Source organism: Staurois parvus, unplaced genomic scaffold (assembly GCF_062004578.1).
Source record: "Staurois parvus isolate SC_StPar_1 unplaced genomic scaffold, SC_StPar_1.0 ptg000191l, whole genome shotgun sequence".
Classification (NCBI taxonomy): Eukaryota; Metazoa; Chordata; class Amphibia; order Anura; family Ranidae; genus Staurois; species Staurois parvus.
In genome coordinates, this window is record NW_028317987.1 from 8,375,694 (window position 1) to 8,389,495 (window position 13,802).

Here is a 13,802-nt window from a genome sequence, read left to right on the forward strand (position 1 = left end):
GATGGCGATGAGTGATAGAGGGGGTGGGGACCCTCGTCCTATAATCCCCTCATCACTGTCCCTCCTATAAAAGACAGTTCTGGTTGTTTCCTCACTCTCTGACTAAGGTCCATGAATAAAGAAATGACCTGGTAGGAGATCAGAGGAGCCATTTCCTAGTTCCCTTGAGGGTGGAATTGTAAGCTCCTCAGAGACCAAGCTGCCTGATGTGGGCGGAGTCCTGGTTTGGGGGAACCAATCAGCTCCTGTCTAGTAATCCTCTTTGTCTTTGTATTTTAGTCCATGGCCGGGAGATGAGGAAAACCTCCGAGGATTGTCTCACTTTGTCTCCAGACTGGAAAGTAGAAGATGAGGACATCACACAGTATAGTCCAGGAGAAAACTCGGCTCCCTCCAATGTCCATCCGGCACCACCCAGTGTAGATGGACCATCGGATTCCTCGTATCCTGAGGAACCTCAGACTGTGCGGGTCAGAGCCGGCACAGGGAAGAGGTTCTCCTGTACTGAGTGTGGGAAATGTTTTTCAGATAAGTCTAATCTTTACAGACATAAGAAATTGCACACTGGGGACAAGCCACATTCCTGTCCTCTGTGTGGGAAATGTTTTTCACAGAAGCCCCATCTTTACATACATCAGAGATCTCACACTGGGGAGAAGCCTTATTCCTGTTCTGAGTGCGGGAAATGTTTTTCACAGATGTCCCATCTTTACACACATCAGAGATTGCACACTGGACAGAAGCCGTATTCCTGTTCTGAGTGCGGGAAATTTTTTTCAGGGAGATCCGGCCTTAACACACATCAGAGATTTCATACAGGAAAAAATCCATATTCTTGTTCTGAGTGCGGGAAATGTATTTTGCAGAAGTCTGATCTTTACAGACATCAGAGAACTCACATGGGGGAGAAGCCACATTTCCTGTCCTGAGTGAGGGAAATGTTCCTCACTGAAGTCCTGTCTTCCTGTACATCAGGGGCCCCACACAACCCTGGAGGTGTATTAGTGCCTTGAGTGCGGGAAATGTCTTCTAGATGAATGTTGCTGGACATCCCAGCTCTCATGTAGGGAAGAAGCACACCCTGATATACACCTCAGATATACTCCATGGCTGATCTTCATCATGGAAGGAACAGTTCATAAGGAGATCAGAGGCCCCCAAAGACATAGATGAAGTGTGGGACCGGGTTGGCCATTGATAGCAGGAGAAGAATAAAAATGGAGTCATTACCTGTCATTGGCTGAGTACATTTTTTTAACATTCTTTATTGAGTTTTCTAAAGAGATATACAAAGAAGCAATATGTCTGGGGTGAAAGATGAGACGAGCACCTCATACTTCTTGCCATGACTTCTGAATAAAAGATAAATCACAGTAACCAATGAAATAATTATAATCTCTCCAATAAAGAAAGAGGAAAGAATCTTCTGGCAGGAACTGACCTGGAGGTGTGACCGGGTGTGATACCTGATTAGAAAACATGGATGGACTCTCTCCTGAGACTTTGTTCCCAACTCCAATAAGTGAGAGGAGCAGAATGTCATAATGTTCCTAGATGTCATGATAAAGCCAAGGAAGTAAGGTTCGGCCATGAGTGCGCACAGACACATGAGGAGAGCAAAAGAATGACAACGTCATGAACCAGAAAACCAAAGTATACACGGCCAGATGGGGAGCAAGTAACACCTGTTATGTATGCGTGTCCTCAATGCGTGTTCCATACACGGCTGTCTGATCTCTACAATGTAACCACCTTCACCAACCCATCCATAGAAGTAAAAGAAGACAACATAGAGGATTGCTCCAAGGATGTAAGTGTTGCTGCAATAAAAGTGTCCCATCTATTATGGAAATGTTTGACTGAGGCTTGGTTGTTGAGCTCCATGTCTACCTTCTCTCTGTAAATCAGAAGACGTAGATCTTTTTTAGTTTCTGTGATGGTGGGGGACAAGGCGATAGTCCATTTCTTAGGAATAGCCCTGTGGGCCACCAGTAAACATAATAATATCCACTGCAAGCTCCCGTGGGATTTGTGGATGTGGGTTTTCTCAGCTGAATGTAGAGTTGTAGAAGAACTGGGTCCATGGGGAGTGAGCAGCCACAAACTCCTGAGATGTAGGCTAACACTTGTTCCCAAAAGGTTGAGATGCGGGGGGGCCATTCCTGAAATCGGTGGAAGAGAGAGGGCGGTGCTCACTACATAGTGGATTTGTGGAGAGTTCTTGGTGGATAGAAATGGGATGATGGCCCCATGGAAGAGATTACATTGAGACTCTCTCCAGGATTCATTCACCACAAGCCTTTGCACTTTGTTCTATCCTTCCAGTATGTTGCCCACCAGGTTCTCCCCCGGTATGACCTTGCTCCAAGATTTCACAGATGTGGGATGTAGAGGTTTAGTAAAGAGAGAGTGTAAAGGTCGATAGATGTCAGATATGGAGTATTTCCATTCCTGTAGGAAGCGATCCGATATGGAAGTTTGAAAACATTGTTGCTTGGCTGGGCAGCACCAGTTTATACAACCTGAGAGGTGTAGGTAGTAGAGAGAGGGATGGCTTGGCAGGTCATAAGTTGATGCAAGGGTTGGGAAAGATTTCAAGTTCCTGATGGTTCAAATATGCGTCATACAGGGAGGCAACGCAGGAGAGCCCCTTAGAACTCCAAATGTTAAAAGCCGCATATTGAATGGCTTCTGGAAACATTGTAATACTTTGTATGGGCAAATATTGGGAGACATGGGGTGACAGGCCCAGTTTGCTCTGTATGTCCCTCCATGTAAGAATCAGATCCCGTATCAGAAGGTTGTGTTGAATACATGTGGGGAACAATTGTATTGCAATGCAGGAGAGCAGCTAAGTCATATGGTTGCCTCACTGCCAACTCCAAATCATAATTGGTGTATGAGGAAGCCTGAAGTATCCAGTCTGTCCCTATACACAATAAACAGGCAAGGTGATACAATCAAATATTGGGAAAGTTCGCTCCACCCTCTTTTTTTGCTCCCCCTGTTTAAGCAGGAACCAAATTGTTTGAAGAGGGTACAATAGGCGAGCAAAGCTCTCCATTTTGAACAGGTGGCATCCCCCAAAAAGTGATAGGAGAAGGTACATCCATGTTTCCATCTCATTTCCTATTTTAGATATCAGTGGAGGGTAGTAATGATAGACCGAGGATGGCTCCTTCCCTATCGTAATGCCTGAATATGTGATCTGAACATTTGCTACGTGAAGAGAGACTGCTGGGCCCAGGGAAGGGTGTTGGTTCCAGATAAGGAAAGTATTCCACTCTTAGCAGAATTGATTGGAAGGCCAGAGCACTGTAGGCAGCTTGTGAAGACCTGATGGAGAATGTGAATATCTGCCACAGGATCCACCATAAAAAATAAGAATATCATCGGCAAATAGGACTACACAGAGTTCTTCTTGACCTGTCTGAATCCCATGTATTGGGGCTCTGGAGGAAAGGTAACGGGAGAAAGGTTCCAGGACAAGGTTGAAAAGAAGAGGTGAAAGGGGGCAACCCTGGTGAGTACCCTTCGTGCAGCAATATTTCACCTGATATGAGACCTGCAGCTACCACCCTGGGTGAAGGTGCAGAATCCATACTGCTGAAAAGCCCATCAGAAGAACCAGAGCAAGCCAATGATAGCTGACATTATCCAAGACTTTTCCAGCATCCAATGTAATAATAGCTCGATCCTCAGACGGGTGTACCTTGCCTTGTTCCAGCACTGCAATAACTTTCTGAATGTTGGAAGCCACTGGTCTACCATTAATAAAGCCAGCCTGGGCAGTATGGATAAGGGAGGGTAATATTGCAGCCAAGAGGGATGCTACTATTTCAGAGAGTATTTTAGTGTTCACATTTAGGAGGGATATGAGTCGGTATGCCTCCGGTTCAAGTGGGTCCTTGCCCTTATTAGAAATCAGTTTTATATAGGCTTGGTGACCCATTGGAAGGTATGGGCCCCCCTCCCAAACCTCGTTATATACTGTCAGTAGCTGAGGGATGAAGAGAGTCCATCATCATATAAAATGCTGGTGTGTAGCCATCAGGACCAGGTGATTTCCCACTAGGTAAGCCTTTAATCACCTCAGACTCTTCCTTTAATGAAATAGGGACATTTACAGATTGTAGGTGGGAGGGGCCAATAGTGAGTAAATGAAGAGAGTCTAAGACTTGTGTGGTCACCTCAAGGTCTTGGATCTAGATATAGAGCGGCACAAATATCTTCCAGTATTTTATTGGTTTCTTCTGAGGAGGAGACAAGGGCAGCAGAAGTATCCTTTAGGGAGGCTACATGAGTTGGTTGGAAAGACCCTTTGCTTACCCACCTTATCACCATATTTACACAATTGTGAATCAGCAGAGGAACCATTTACTGTATATGTTTACCCAGCCGAGTCCTTCCTGTGTTAGCGCCTCCACCCTGCTACCCAGCCAAGTCCTTCCTGTGTTAGCGCCTCCACTCTGCTACCCAGCCGAGTCCTTCCTGTGTTAGCGCCTCCACTCTGCTACCCAGCCGAGTCCTTCCTGTGTTAGCGCCTCCACTCTGCTACCCAGCCGAGTCCTTCCTGTGTTAGCGCCTCCACTCTGCTACCCAGCCGAGTCCTTCCTGTGTTAGCGCCTCCACTCTGCTACCCAGCCGAGTCCTTCCTGTGTTAGCGCCTCCACTCTGCTACCCAGCCGAGTCCTTCCTGTGTTAGCGCCACCACTCTGCTACCCAGCCGAGTCCTTCCTGTGTTAGCGCCTCCACTCTGCTACCCAGCCGAGTCCTTCCTGTGTTAGCGCCTCCACTCTGCTACCCAGCCGAGTCCTTCCTGTGTTAGCGCCTCCACTCTGCTACTCAGCCGAGTCCTTCCTGTGTTAGCGCCTCCACTCTGCTACCCAGCCGAGTCCTTCCTGTGTTAGCGCCTCCACTCTGGTACCCAGCCGAGTCCTTCCTGTGTTAGCGCCTCCACTCTGCTACCCAGCCGAGTCCTTCCTGTGTTAGCGCCTCCACTCTGCTACCCAGCCGAGTCCTTCCTGTGTTAGCGCCTCCACTCTGCTACCCAGCCGAGTCCTTCCTGTGTTAGCGCCTCCACTCTGCTACCCAGCCGAGTCCTTCCTGTGTTAGCGCCACCACTCTGCTACCCAGCCGAGTCCTTCCTGTGTTAGCGCCTCCACTCTGCTACCCAGCCGAGTCCTTCCTGTGTTAGCGCCTCCACTCTGCTACCCAGCCGAGTCCTTCCTGTGTTAGCGCCTCCACTCTGCTACCCAGCCGAGTCCTTCCTGTGTCAACGCCTCCACTCTGCTACCCAGCCGAGTCCTTCCTGTGTCAACGCCTCCACTCTGCTACCCAGCCGAGTCCTTCCTGTGTTAGCGCCTCCACTCTGCAAACCCCGGGAGATGTTCACCTGTCCTTCACTCCAGGCCAGGACCCCCAGAAATCCCCCCTGTACCCATCTCAGGCTCTCTCCTTCCATTCACAGGACATCTGACAGGGAATGAGGACATGTTATTACCACCCCCACACCTGATTTCACCCTACAATGACTCACTACCACATTGTAATTGTGTGCATTGTACATAGTGGTGGTGTGGCCCCATTGAGCCCAGTGGGGGAGCTTGATAAGAGGTGCTGCTTGTCAGACTCTGCACCCCGAGGTAATAATGCTGCAGACACAGCCTGTTAATAGCCCCATCTGGCTGTTATTTTACAGTTTGAGAGCAGAAACACTGGCTCAGCTGTCCATTTTTACCACCCCCAAAACCCAACTGAAAGAGACCAATCTCATGAGCAGTAGTATCTAAAATAAATTGAATAACTCTAGCGCTAACTATGGTGAAATGAAAACAACAAAAATTAGAATTAAATACTGTAGCCGCTAGTGCACACAACCCATGTCTCAGTGCGGCAAATTATACAATCATAATGTGAAGTGAAAAAATGCTGCGCTACATGAAACAATGGCACAATCCTTATATAACCAAAAAACAAAGTGAAAAAATAAAACAAATATATATTATAAGATAAAATAGAAAAAATATTAATATTGAAATAAAAAAAAAAAAAAAAATTATATATATATATATATACAAAAAACACAAAAAATAAAGAATAGTTTTAAGTATGAATCAAAAAAAAAGTCATTCAAAAAATCAAGTTCAATCAATAAAGTGTTCATTCAGTGAGCCCTCCTTTTGGATAATGAAAAATATGTGCATCTGTTATGAATTCCCGTGCAGAGACATCCTCCACCATATATCTGCTCACCATCCTCCACCATGTATCTGCTCACCATCCTCCACCATGTATCTGCTCACCATCCTCCGCCATGTATCTGCTCACCATCCTCCGCCATATATCTGCTCACCATCCTCCGCCATGTATCTGCTCACCATCCTCCGCCATGTATCTGCTCACCATCCTCCACCATGTATCTGCTCACCATCCTCCGCCATGTATCTGCTCACCATCCTCCGCCATGTATCTGCTCACCATCCTCCGCCATGTATCTGCTCACCATCCTCCGCCATGTATCTGCTCACCATCCTCCACCATGTATCTGCTCAGCATCCTCCGCCATGTATCTGCTCACCATCCTCCGCCATGTATCTGCTCACCATCCTCCGCCATGTATCTGCTCACCATCCTCCACCATGTATCTGCTCACCATCCTCCACCATGAATCTGCTCACCATCCTCCACCATATATCTGCTCATCATCCTCCACCATGTATCTGCTCACGTCACGCAGTGTGACCGCACATTATACAATGTTACGGTGTAGCTGCACTTTTTTTTCTCATATGGACTCAGAAGATGAGCTTGCTGAATGAAGACTCCAAAGTAAGCTCCCTCCTGATAAGCGTCTTTGTATCAGCCGTATTCCTCATTAATAAGAACTCCACATGGTGCTTTATCCTTTTATACTTTAATTCATCAATTAGACATAATAAATGCTCTCATGTTCCGGAGGTGTATATTGCACCATGTATGATGAAGATCCAGTGATGTACTGATTAGACACAAGGTGGCAGTATCATCTCAGCAGCAGAGTCCTGCACATGCTCAGAACAGACACCATCCATCAGGGAGGAGTGTGCGGATGACGTCATGACGTTGCCATTCATCGGGACAGCGGTTGTAGTACTCTACAAACGGCTCTTGGAAGGACATTACAGCAGGCAATAGCATTCACTAAGGTGCCCCGTGCTTTGCCTTGCCTTATGTGATGGATGGTGTCTGTTCTGAGCATGTGCAGGACTCTGCTGCTGAGATGATACTGCCATCTTGTGTCTAATCAGTACATCACTGGATCTTCATCATACATGGTGCAATGTAGACCTCCGGAACGTGAGAGCATTTCTTATGTGTAATTGATGAATAAAAGTGTAAAAGGATAAAGCACCATGTGGAGTTCTTATTAATGAGGAATACGGCTGATACAAAGACGCTTATCAGGAGGGAGATTACTTTGGAGTCTTCATTCAGCAAGCTGATCTTCTGAGTCCATGTGGGACCAAAAGTGCAGTTAGACGGTAACATTGTACAATGTGTGGTCACACTGCGTGAGGTGAGCAGATATATGGTGGAGGATGGTGAGCAGATACATGGTGGAGGACGGTGAGCAGATATATGGTGGAGGATGGTGAGCAGATACACGGTGGAGGATGGTGAGCAGATACATGGTGGAGGATGGTGAGCAGATATATGGTGGAGGATGGTGAGCAGATATATGGTGGAGGATGGTGAGCAGATACACGGTGGAGGGTGGTGAGCAGATACACGGCGGAGGGTGGTGAGCAGATACACGGCGGAGGGTGGTGAGCAGATACACGGCGGAGGGTGGTGAGCAGATACACGGCGGAGGGTGGTGAGCAGATACACGGCGGAGGGTGGTGAGCAGATACACGGCGGAGGGTGGTGAGCAGATACACGGCGGAGGACGGTGAGCAGATACACGGCGGAGGACGGTGAGCAGATATATGGCGGAGGATGTTGAGCAGATACATGGTGGAGGATTTCTCTGCACGGGAATTGATGACAGATGCATATATTTTTCATTATCCAAAGGAGGGTTCACTGAATGAACACTATTGATTGAACTTGATTTTTTGAATGACTTTTGTTTGATTCAAGCTTAAAAATATAATACATTTTTTGTGTGATTTTTGTTTTATATATATATATACATACAGTGAGGAACAGAAGTATTTGAACCCCCTGCGATTTTGCAAGTTCTCCCACTTAGAAATCATGGAGGGATCTGAAATTCACATTGTAGGTGCATTCCTACTCTGAGAGACAGAATTTAAAAAAAAATTCAGGAAATCCCATTGTATGATTTGTAAAGAATGTATTTGTCTCGCACGGCTGAACATAAGTATTTGAACACCTAAGAAACAGCAAGAATTCTGGCTCTCACAGACCTGTTACTGCGCCTTTAAAAAATCCACCTCTACTCCACTCATTAATCTAACTTAGTAGCACCTGTCTGAGCTCTTTAAAGACACCTGTCCACCCCACAGTCAGCCAGACGCCAACTACTACCATGGGCAAGATCAAAGAGCTGTCAAAAGACACCAGAGACAAAATTGTGGACCTCCACAAGGCTGGAAAGGGCTACGGGGCAATTGCCAAGCAGCTTGGTAAAAATAGATCAACTGTTGGAGCAATTGTTAGAAAATGGAAGAGGCTAAAGACGACTGTCAGTCTCCCTCGGACTGGGGCTCCATGCAAGATCTCACCTCGTGGGGTATCACTGATGATAAGAGATCTGGGACCACAGTTTCAAAGGTCACTATCGGTAGAACACTACGCCGTCATGGTTTCCAATCATGCTGTCAGGAATGGACTGGCCAGCAATGGTGGGACTCACCTGCCTTATGAGCTGCAGTACCAGGGCTGGCCAGCGGGTGCTCCCAGCAATCAGAGACTCAACCTTGCAGCCAGTCAAACACCTGGAACTGATTATACTGGTGTATTTAAGGGATGGCCAGACCTGCAGACTCTGCCTTGGTGTGTGTTTCTCCTGGGCCCTGTATCCTGTTCCTGCTCCCTGCTCCTGTCTGATTCGTTGCTGACCCTGCTCTGATCCCTGGCTTTGTCTGACCTTTCTCCTGCTCCTGATCCCTGGCTTGTCTGACCATTCTCCTCTGCCTGACCCTCTGTATCACGCTGCCCGCTACCTGCTGAACCTGGCCTGTGACCCCGACCATTCTCCGCTTGCTCCCCCTGTAGCTACCTGCCCGATTGATATTGACCCGGCCTGCCTGACGACACTTGCATTGTATGTACAGTTATCTGTGGGTGGTTGGTTGGGTTTGTTTGCACTGTGTTATGTTTTAGTATTGCACTGCGTTTATGTTTGTATTGTTAGTGTTAATAAATTATATTGTTTATAACATATCTGAAGTCTGCGTTTCCCTGCATCAGTCACACACCTCTGGTCATACCCGGGAGCCCTGACACATGCATTGCACGGAAGGTTCCCCGGCTCAAGTCATCACATGTCCAGACCCGTCTGAAGGTTGCCAATGACCATCTGGATGATCCAGAGGAGGCATGGGAGAAAGTCATGTGGTCAGATGAGACTAAAGTAGAACTTTTTGGTCTAAACTTCACTCGTCGTGTTTGGAGGAAAAAGAAGGATGAGTTGCATCCCAAGAACACCATCCCTACTGTGAAGCATGGGGGTGGTAACATCATGCTTTGGGGGTGCTTTTCTGCGAAAGGGACAGGACGACTGCACTGTATTAAGGAGAGGATGAATGGGGCCATTTATTGTGAGATTTTGAGCAACAACCTCCTTCCCTCAGTCAGAGCATTGAAGATGGGTCGTGGCTGGGTCTTCCAACATGACAACGACCCGAAGCACACAGCCAGGAGAACCAAGGAGTGGCTCCGTAAGAAGCATATCAAGGTTCTGGAGTGGCCTAGCCAGTCTCCACACCTAAATCCAATAGAACATCTTTGGAGGGAGCTGAAACTCCGTGTTGCTCAGCGACAGCCCCGAAACCTGACAGATCTAGAGGAGATCTGTGTGGAGGAGTGGGCAGAAATCCCTGTTGCAGTGCAAACCTGGCCAAGGACTACAGGAAACGTCTGACCTCTGTAATTGCAAACAAAGGCTTCTGTACCAAATATTAACACGGATCTTCTCAGGGGTTCAAATACTTCTGTTCAGCCGTGCGAGACAAATACATTCTTTACAAATCATACAATGGGATTTCCTGAATTCTGTCCTCAGAGTGGGAATCCCCTGCAATGTGAATTTCAGACCCCTCCATGATTTCTAAGTGGGAGAACTTGCAAAATCGCAGGGGGTTCAAATACTTCTGTTCCTCACTGTATGTGTGTATATATATATATATTTATTTATTTATTTCAATATTAATAGATTTCTATTTTTTCTTCTAAAAAAAAAAATATATATATATATATATATATACAGTTGTGTTCAAAATAATAGCAGTGTGATGAAAAAAGTGAATAAAGCTGAAAATCCTTCTAATCCTTTTATTTCCATCCACACAAATGCATTGGGAACACGACACATTCTATTCCAAATCACAACATGAAGAAAAATACATCAAATTTGTGTTGTTCCTCTAAAAAAATTGAAGAAAAGTGAATATTATATGGTTAAAAAAAATAGTGTTCATATTCTTCTTTACAAACTCAAACATTCACTATATAAACTGAGAAATGTTTGAAGATTTTGCTTTCCTTTGAATGACTTCATGAATATTTGGTTGTAGTCGCACTGTTTCTGAGAACTGCTGTACATCTGTGTTGCATGGAGTCCCCCAACTTCTGGCCCCTGTGATCAGGTATTCCAGCCCAGGATGATTGGACCACATTCCACAGTTCTTCTCGATTTCTTGGTTTTGCCTCAGAAACTGCATTTTTGATGTCACCCCACAAGTTTTCTATTGGATGAAGATCCGGGGATTGGGCTGGCCACTCCATAACGTCCATCTTGTTGGTCTGGAACCAAGATGTTGCACGTTTACTGATGTGTTTGGGGTCGTTGTCTTGTTGGAACACCCATTTCAAGGGCATTTCCTCTTCAGCATAAGGCAGCATGACCTCTTCAAGTATTCTGATGTATTCAAACTGATCCATGATCCCTGGTATGTGATAAATAGGCCCAACACCGTAGTATGAGAAACATCCCCATATCATGATGCTTGCACCACCATGCTTCACTGTCTTCACAGTGTACTGTGGCTTGAATTCAGTGTTTGGGGGTCGTCTGACAAACTGTCTCCGCCCACTAGACCCAAAAAGAACAATCTTACTTTCATCAGTCCACAAAATGTTGCGCCATTTCTCTTTAGACCAGTCAATGTGCTCTTTGGTAGATTGTAACCTCTTCAGCACACGTCTTTTTCCCAACAGTGGGACTTTGCGGGGACTTCTTGCAGATAGCTTGGCTTCACATCGGCGTCTTCTAATTGTAACAGTCCTCACAGGGAACGTCACACCTTCTTTCATCTTCCTGGAGCTGATTGTTGGCTGAGTCCTCACAGGGAACGTCACACCTTCTTTCATCTTCCTGGAGCTGATTGTTGGCTGAGTCTGCGCCATTTTGGCTATTCTTCTATCCATTCCAATGGTAGTTTTTCGCTTTCTTCTACGTCTTTCAGGTTTTGGTTGCCATTTTAAAGCATTTGCGATCATTTTAGCTGAGCAGCCGATCATTTTCTGCACTTCTTTATATGTTTTACCCTCTCCTATCAACTTTTTAATCAAGGTACGCTGTTCTTCTGAACAATGTCTGGAACCACCCATTTTCCTCAGAATTTCAGAGAGAAATGCACTGTAACCAGCATGTCCAACATTTGCTGCCTTCCTTCCTTAAATAAGGGCAATCATTGCCACCTGTATTTCAAAGAATGAATGACCTCACTAATAGAACTCCACACTGCTATTATTTTGAACACGCCCCTCAATGAGTGATTCAATGACACAGAATCAGCAGCATGCATGTCATGACTGTTGGGTCTGTTGGATTTCTATGACTCTACTACACCTGCTAGGAAGTTATTTGCCATGAAGAGATATCATTTCCACCAAAAACAGTGATTGATCCGGTTAGTGATGTCTGACTGCTATTATTTTGAACACAACTGTATATTTTTTTTCCACTTTGTTTTTTGGTTATATAAGGATTGTGCCATTGTTTCATGTAGCGCAGCATTTTTTCACTTCACATTATGATCATCAATGGACAGCCAGAGACTATGTCAGCATTGTAGGATATGAGCAGCTTGCTGCAGTGTGGGTGCCAACAAGTGGCCATATGAAATTGGCCTTAAGCCCTTCTGGTTCTGGTCATCTAGTTTAGTAACCCAAACTGAAAGAGGACTTTGCTATGTTGGTTAGGGCTAGGACTTACTACCAGGGCCTGTACTATGTGACTGTTTAACATCCATGTATTTCTTGAATGTCAGGGCTCGCATCTTTACTGTGTCTTTTTTTTTACTCTTCACGTATTTGTACCTCAGAATGCCCGGGGTGCTATGGGGGAGATCCAGCCCCCTCTGGATGCAGAGGCCAGCGTCCCTGAAGGTCAGTTTCTGAACTGCTTACACATATGCACATGTAATGTATGTAGAAGGCTTCCCCTCCCCCTTACTTGTCTCCATTGGTTGGCCTCATCCTGAGTTTCGGATCCCCCCAAAGAAATAAAACATTCACACTAAACAACACATCAGGCAGATAGGGGCTTAATCTTCACACTTAGACCTGACAGCTGAGTTGTTCTACATAGGAATACATTAAAGTGTTTTTCTAATTAAGAAAGGACAATAAACCAAGAATATGACACAATAGTCAAGCACTAACCTGACACTCCAGTGAGCAAAAACCTGCTTCCCAAGTAACTAGTGTTTGTTCCACTCTGGTCTCTCCACCATCTTAAAGAATCACTCTAATAGATGCAGCTGACACATCCAGCTTCCTGGGAGATGGACCGCCTCCCTTCAAGGACACACCTGGTTAATCACACTGCCAGATCTATAGGAATCTCTGGACCTGTGTGGAGGGAGTTGGGCCACTACCCTCCAATAGGTTCACAGAGTTTGCTCAGCTCTGTGCTCTGGCTGTGTATAATGTGTGTAGGGATCCCCCCCTGCAGCTAATAGAAAGCTAGGATAGATGTCTTTGGGAACTCTGTGGAGGAGATAGGTGTGACAAAGTCATCTGTTGTCTTTACTGGTGAGATTGCCCTTTTCACTGTTGTCCACAGATCTATTTGTAGTCAGTGAGCAAACACTTTAATCTAGGCCTAAGGATTCCAAGCTCACTCCCTGGGCCATGAAATCCTCCCAGGCAAAAAATGTAATCTCTGTGTTCCAGTTATGAGGTGACAACAGCATAGAGTGCTTTCAGGATAATGGACAAAGGTAGACAAGTATTGCATGCTGTTGTTGGTTTTTATTACAGATAATACATTTTGTTTGGCTTTTTCTACATTGTTCCCCGATCCAGACATTCATGGCCTCATGTGCTGGGTGTGCCGACACATCCAGACCCTGGAGCAAGCCCTGGAGGTGGACCCAGCCAAGGACCAGCCTGGACTTGTGGCCTATATTAAGCAACATTTTTAGTTTTGGTTTTAAGATGTTTTTAGATTTTTATAAATTTGTAAAAAAATGTTCTATTTCTCTTGGATAGTGCCCTGTGTTGTGGCCTTCTTCAGCCTTTGCAGGTCGGCAATCTTCTTCATTGCAGTTGGAGCTGATCTGCATGTCCCTAAAGCATTGCAGGACTCTGCTAGCTCCAGCTGCACTGGACAATCTTGCTTACCT

The 13,802-nt window shown here is 45.8% G+C and overlaps 1 protein-coding gene across 1 annotated transcript; it reads left to right on the forward strand.

Moving 5' to 3' along the window:
• Positions 1 to 283: 283 nt before the first annotated feature.
• LOC149461969 (uncharacterized) lies at positions 284 to 12,629 on the forward strand. The gene is made up of 2 exons (XM_089677682.1): positions 284 to 1,810; positions 12,498 to 12,629. Exon 1 carries the CDS (start codon positions 294 to 296, stop codon positions 927 to 929), a length of 636 nt encoding a protein of 211 aa, XP_089533808.1. The 5' UTR covers positions 284 to 293; the 3' UTR covers positions 930 to 1,810; positions 12,498 to 12,629.
• The last annotated feature ends 1,173 nt before the right edge of the window (positions 12,630 to 13,802 follow it).

What these genes read in the sequence shown, in the direction of transcription:
- LOC149461969 (XM_089677682.1), top strand. Translation starts at nt 294, where the DNA reads ATGAGGAAAACCTCCGAGGATTGTCTCACTTTGTCTCCAGACTGGAAA.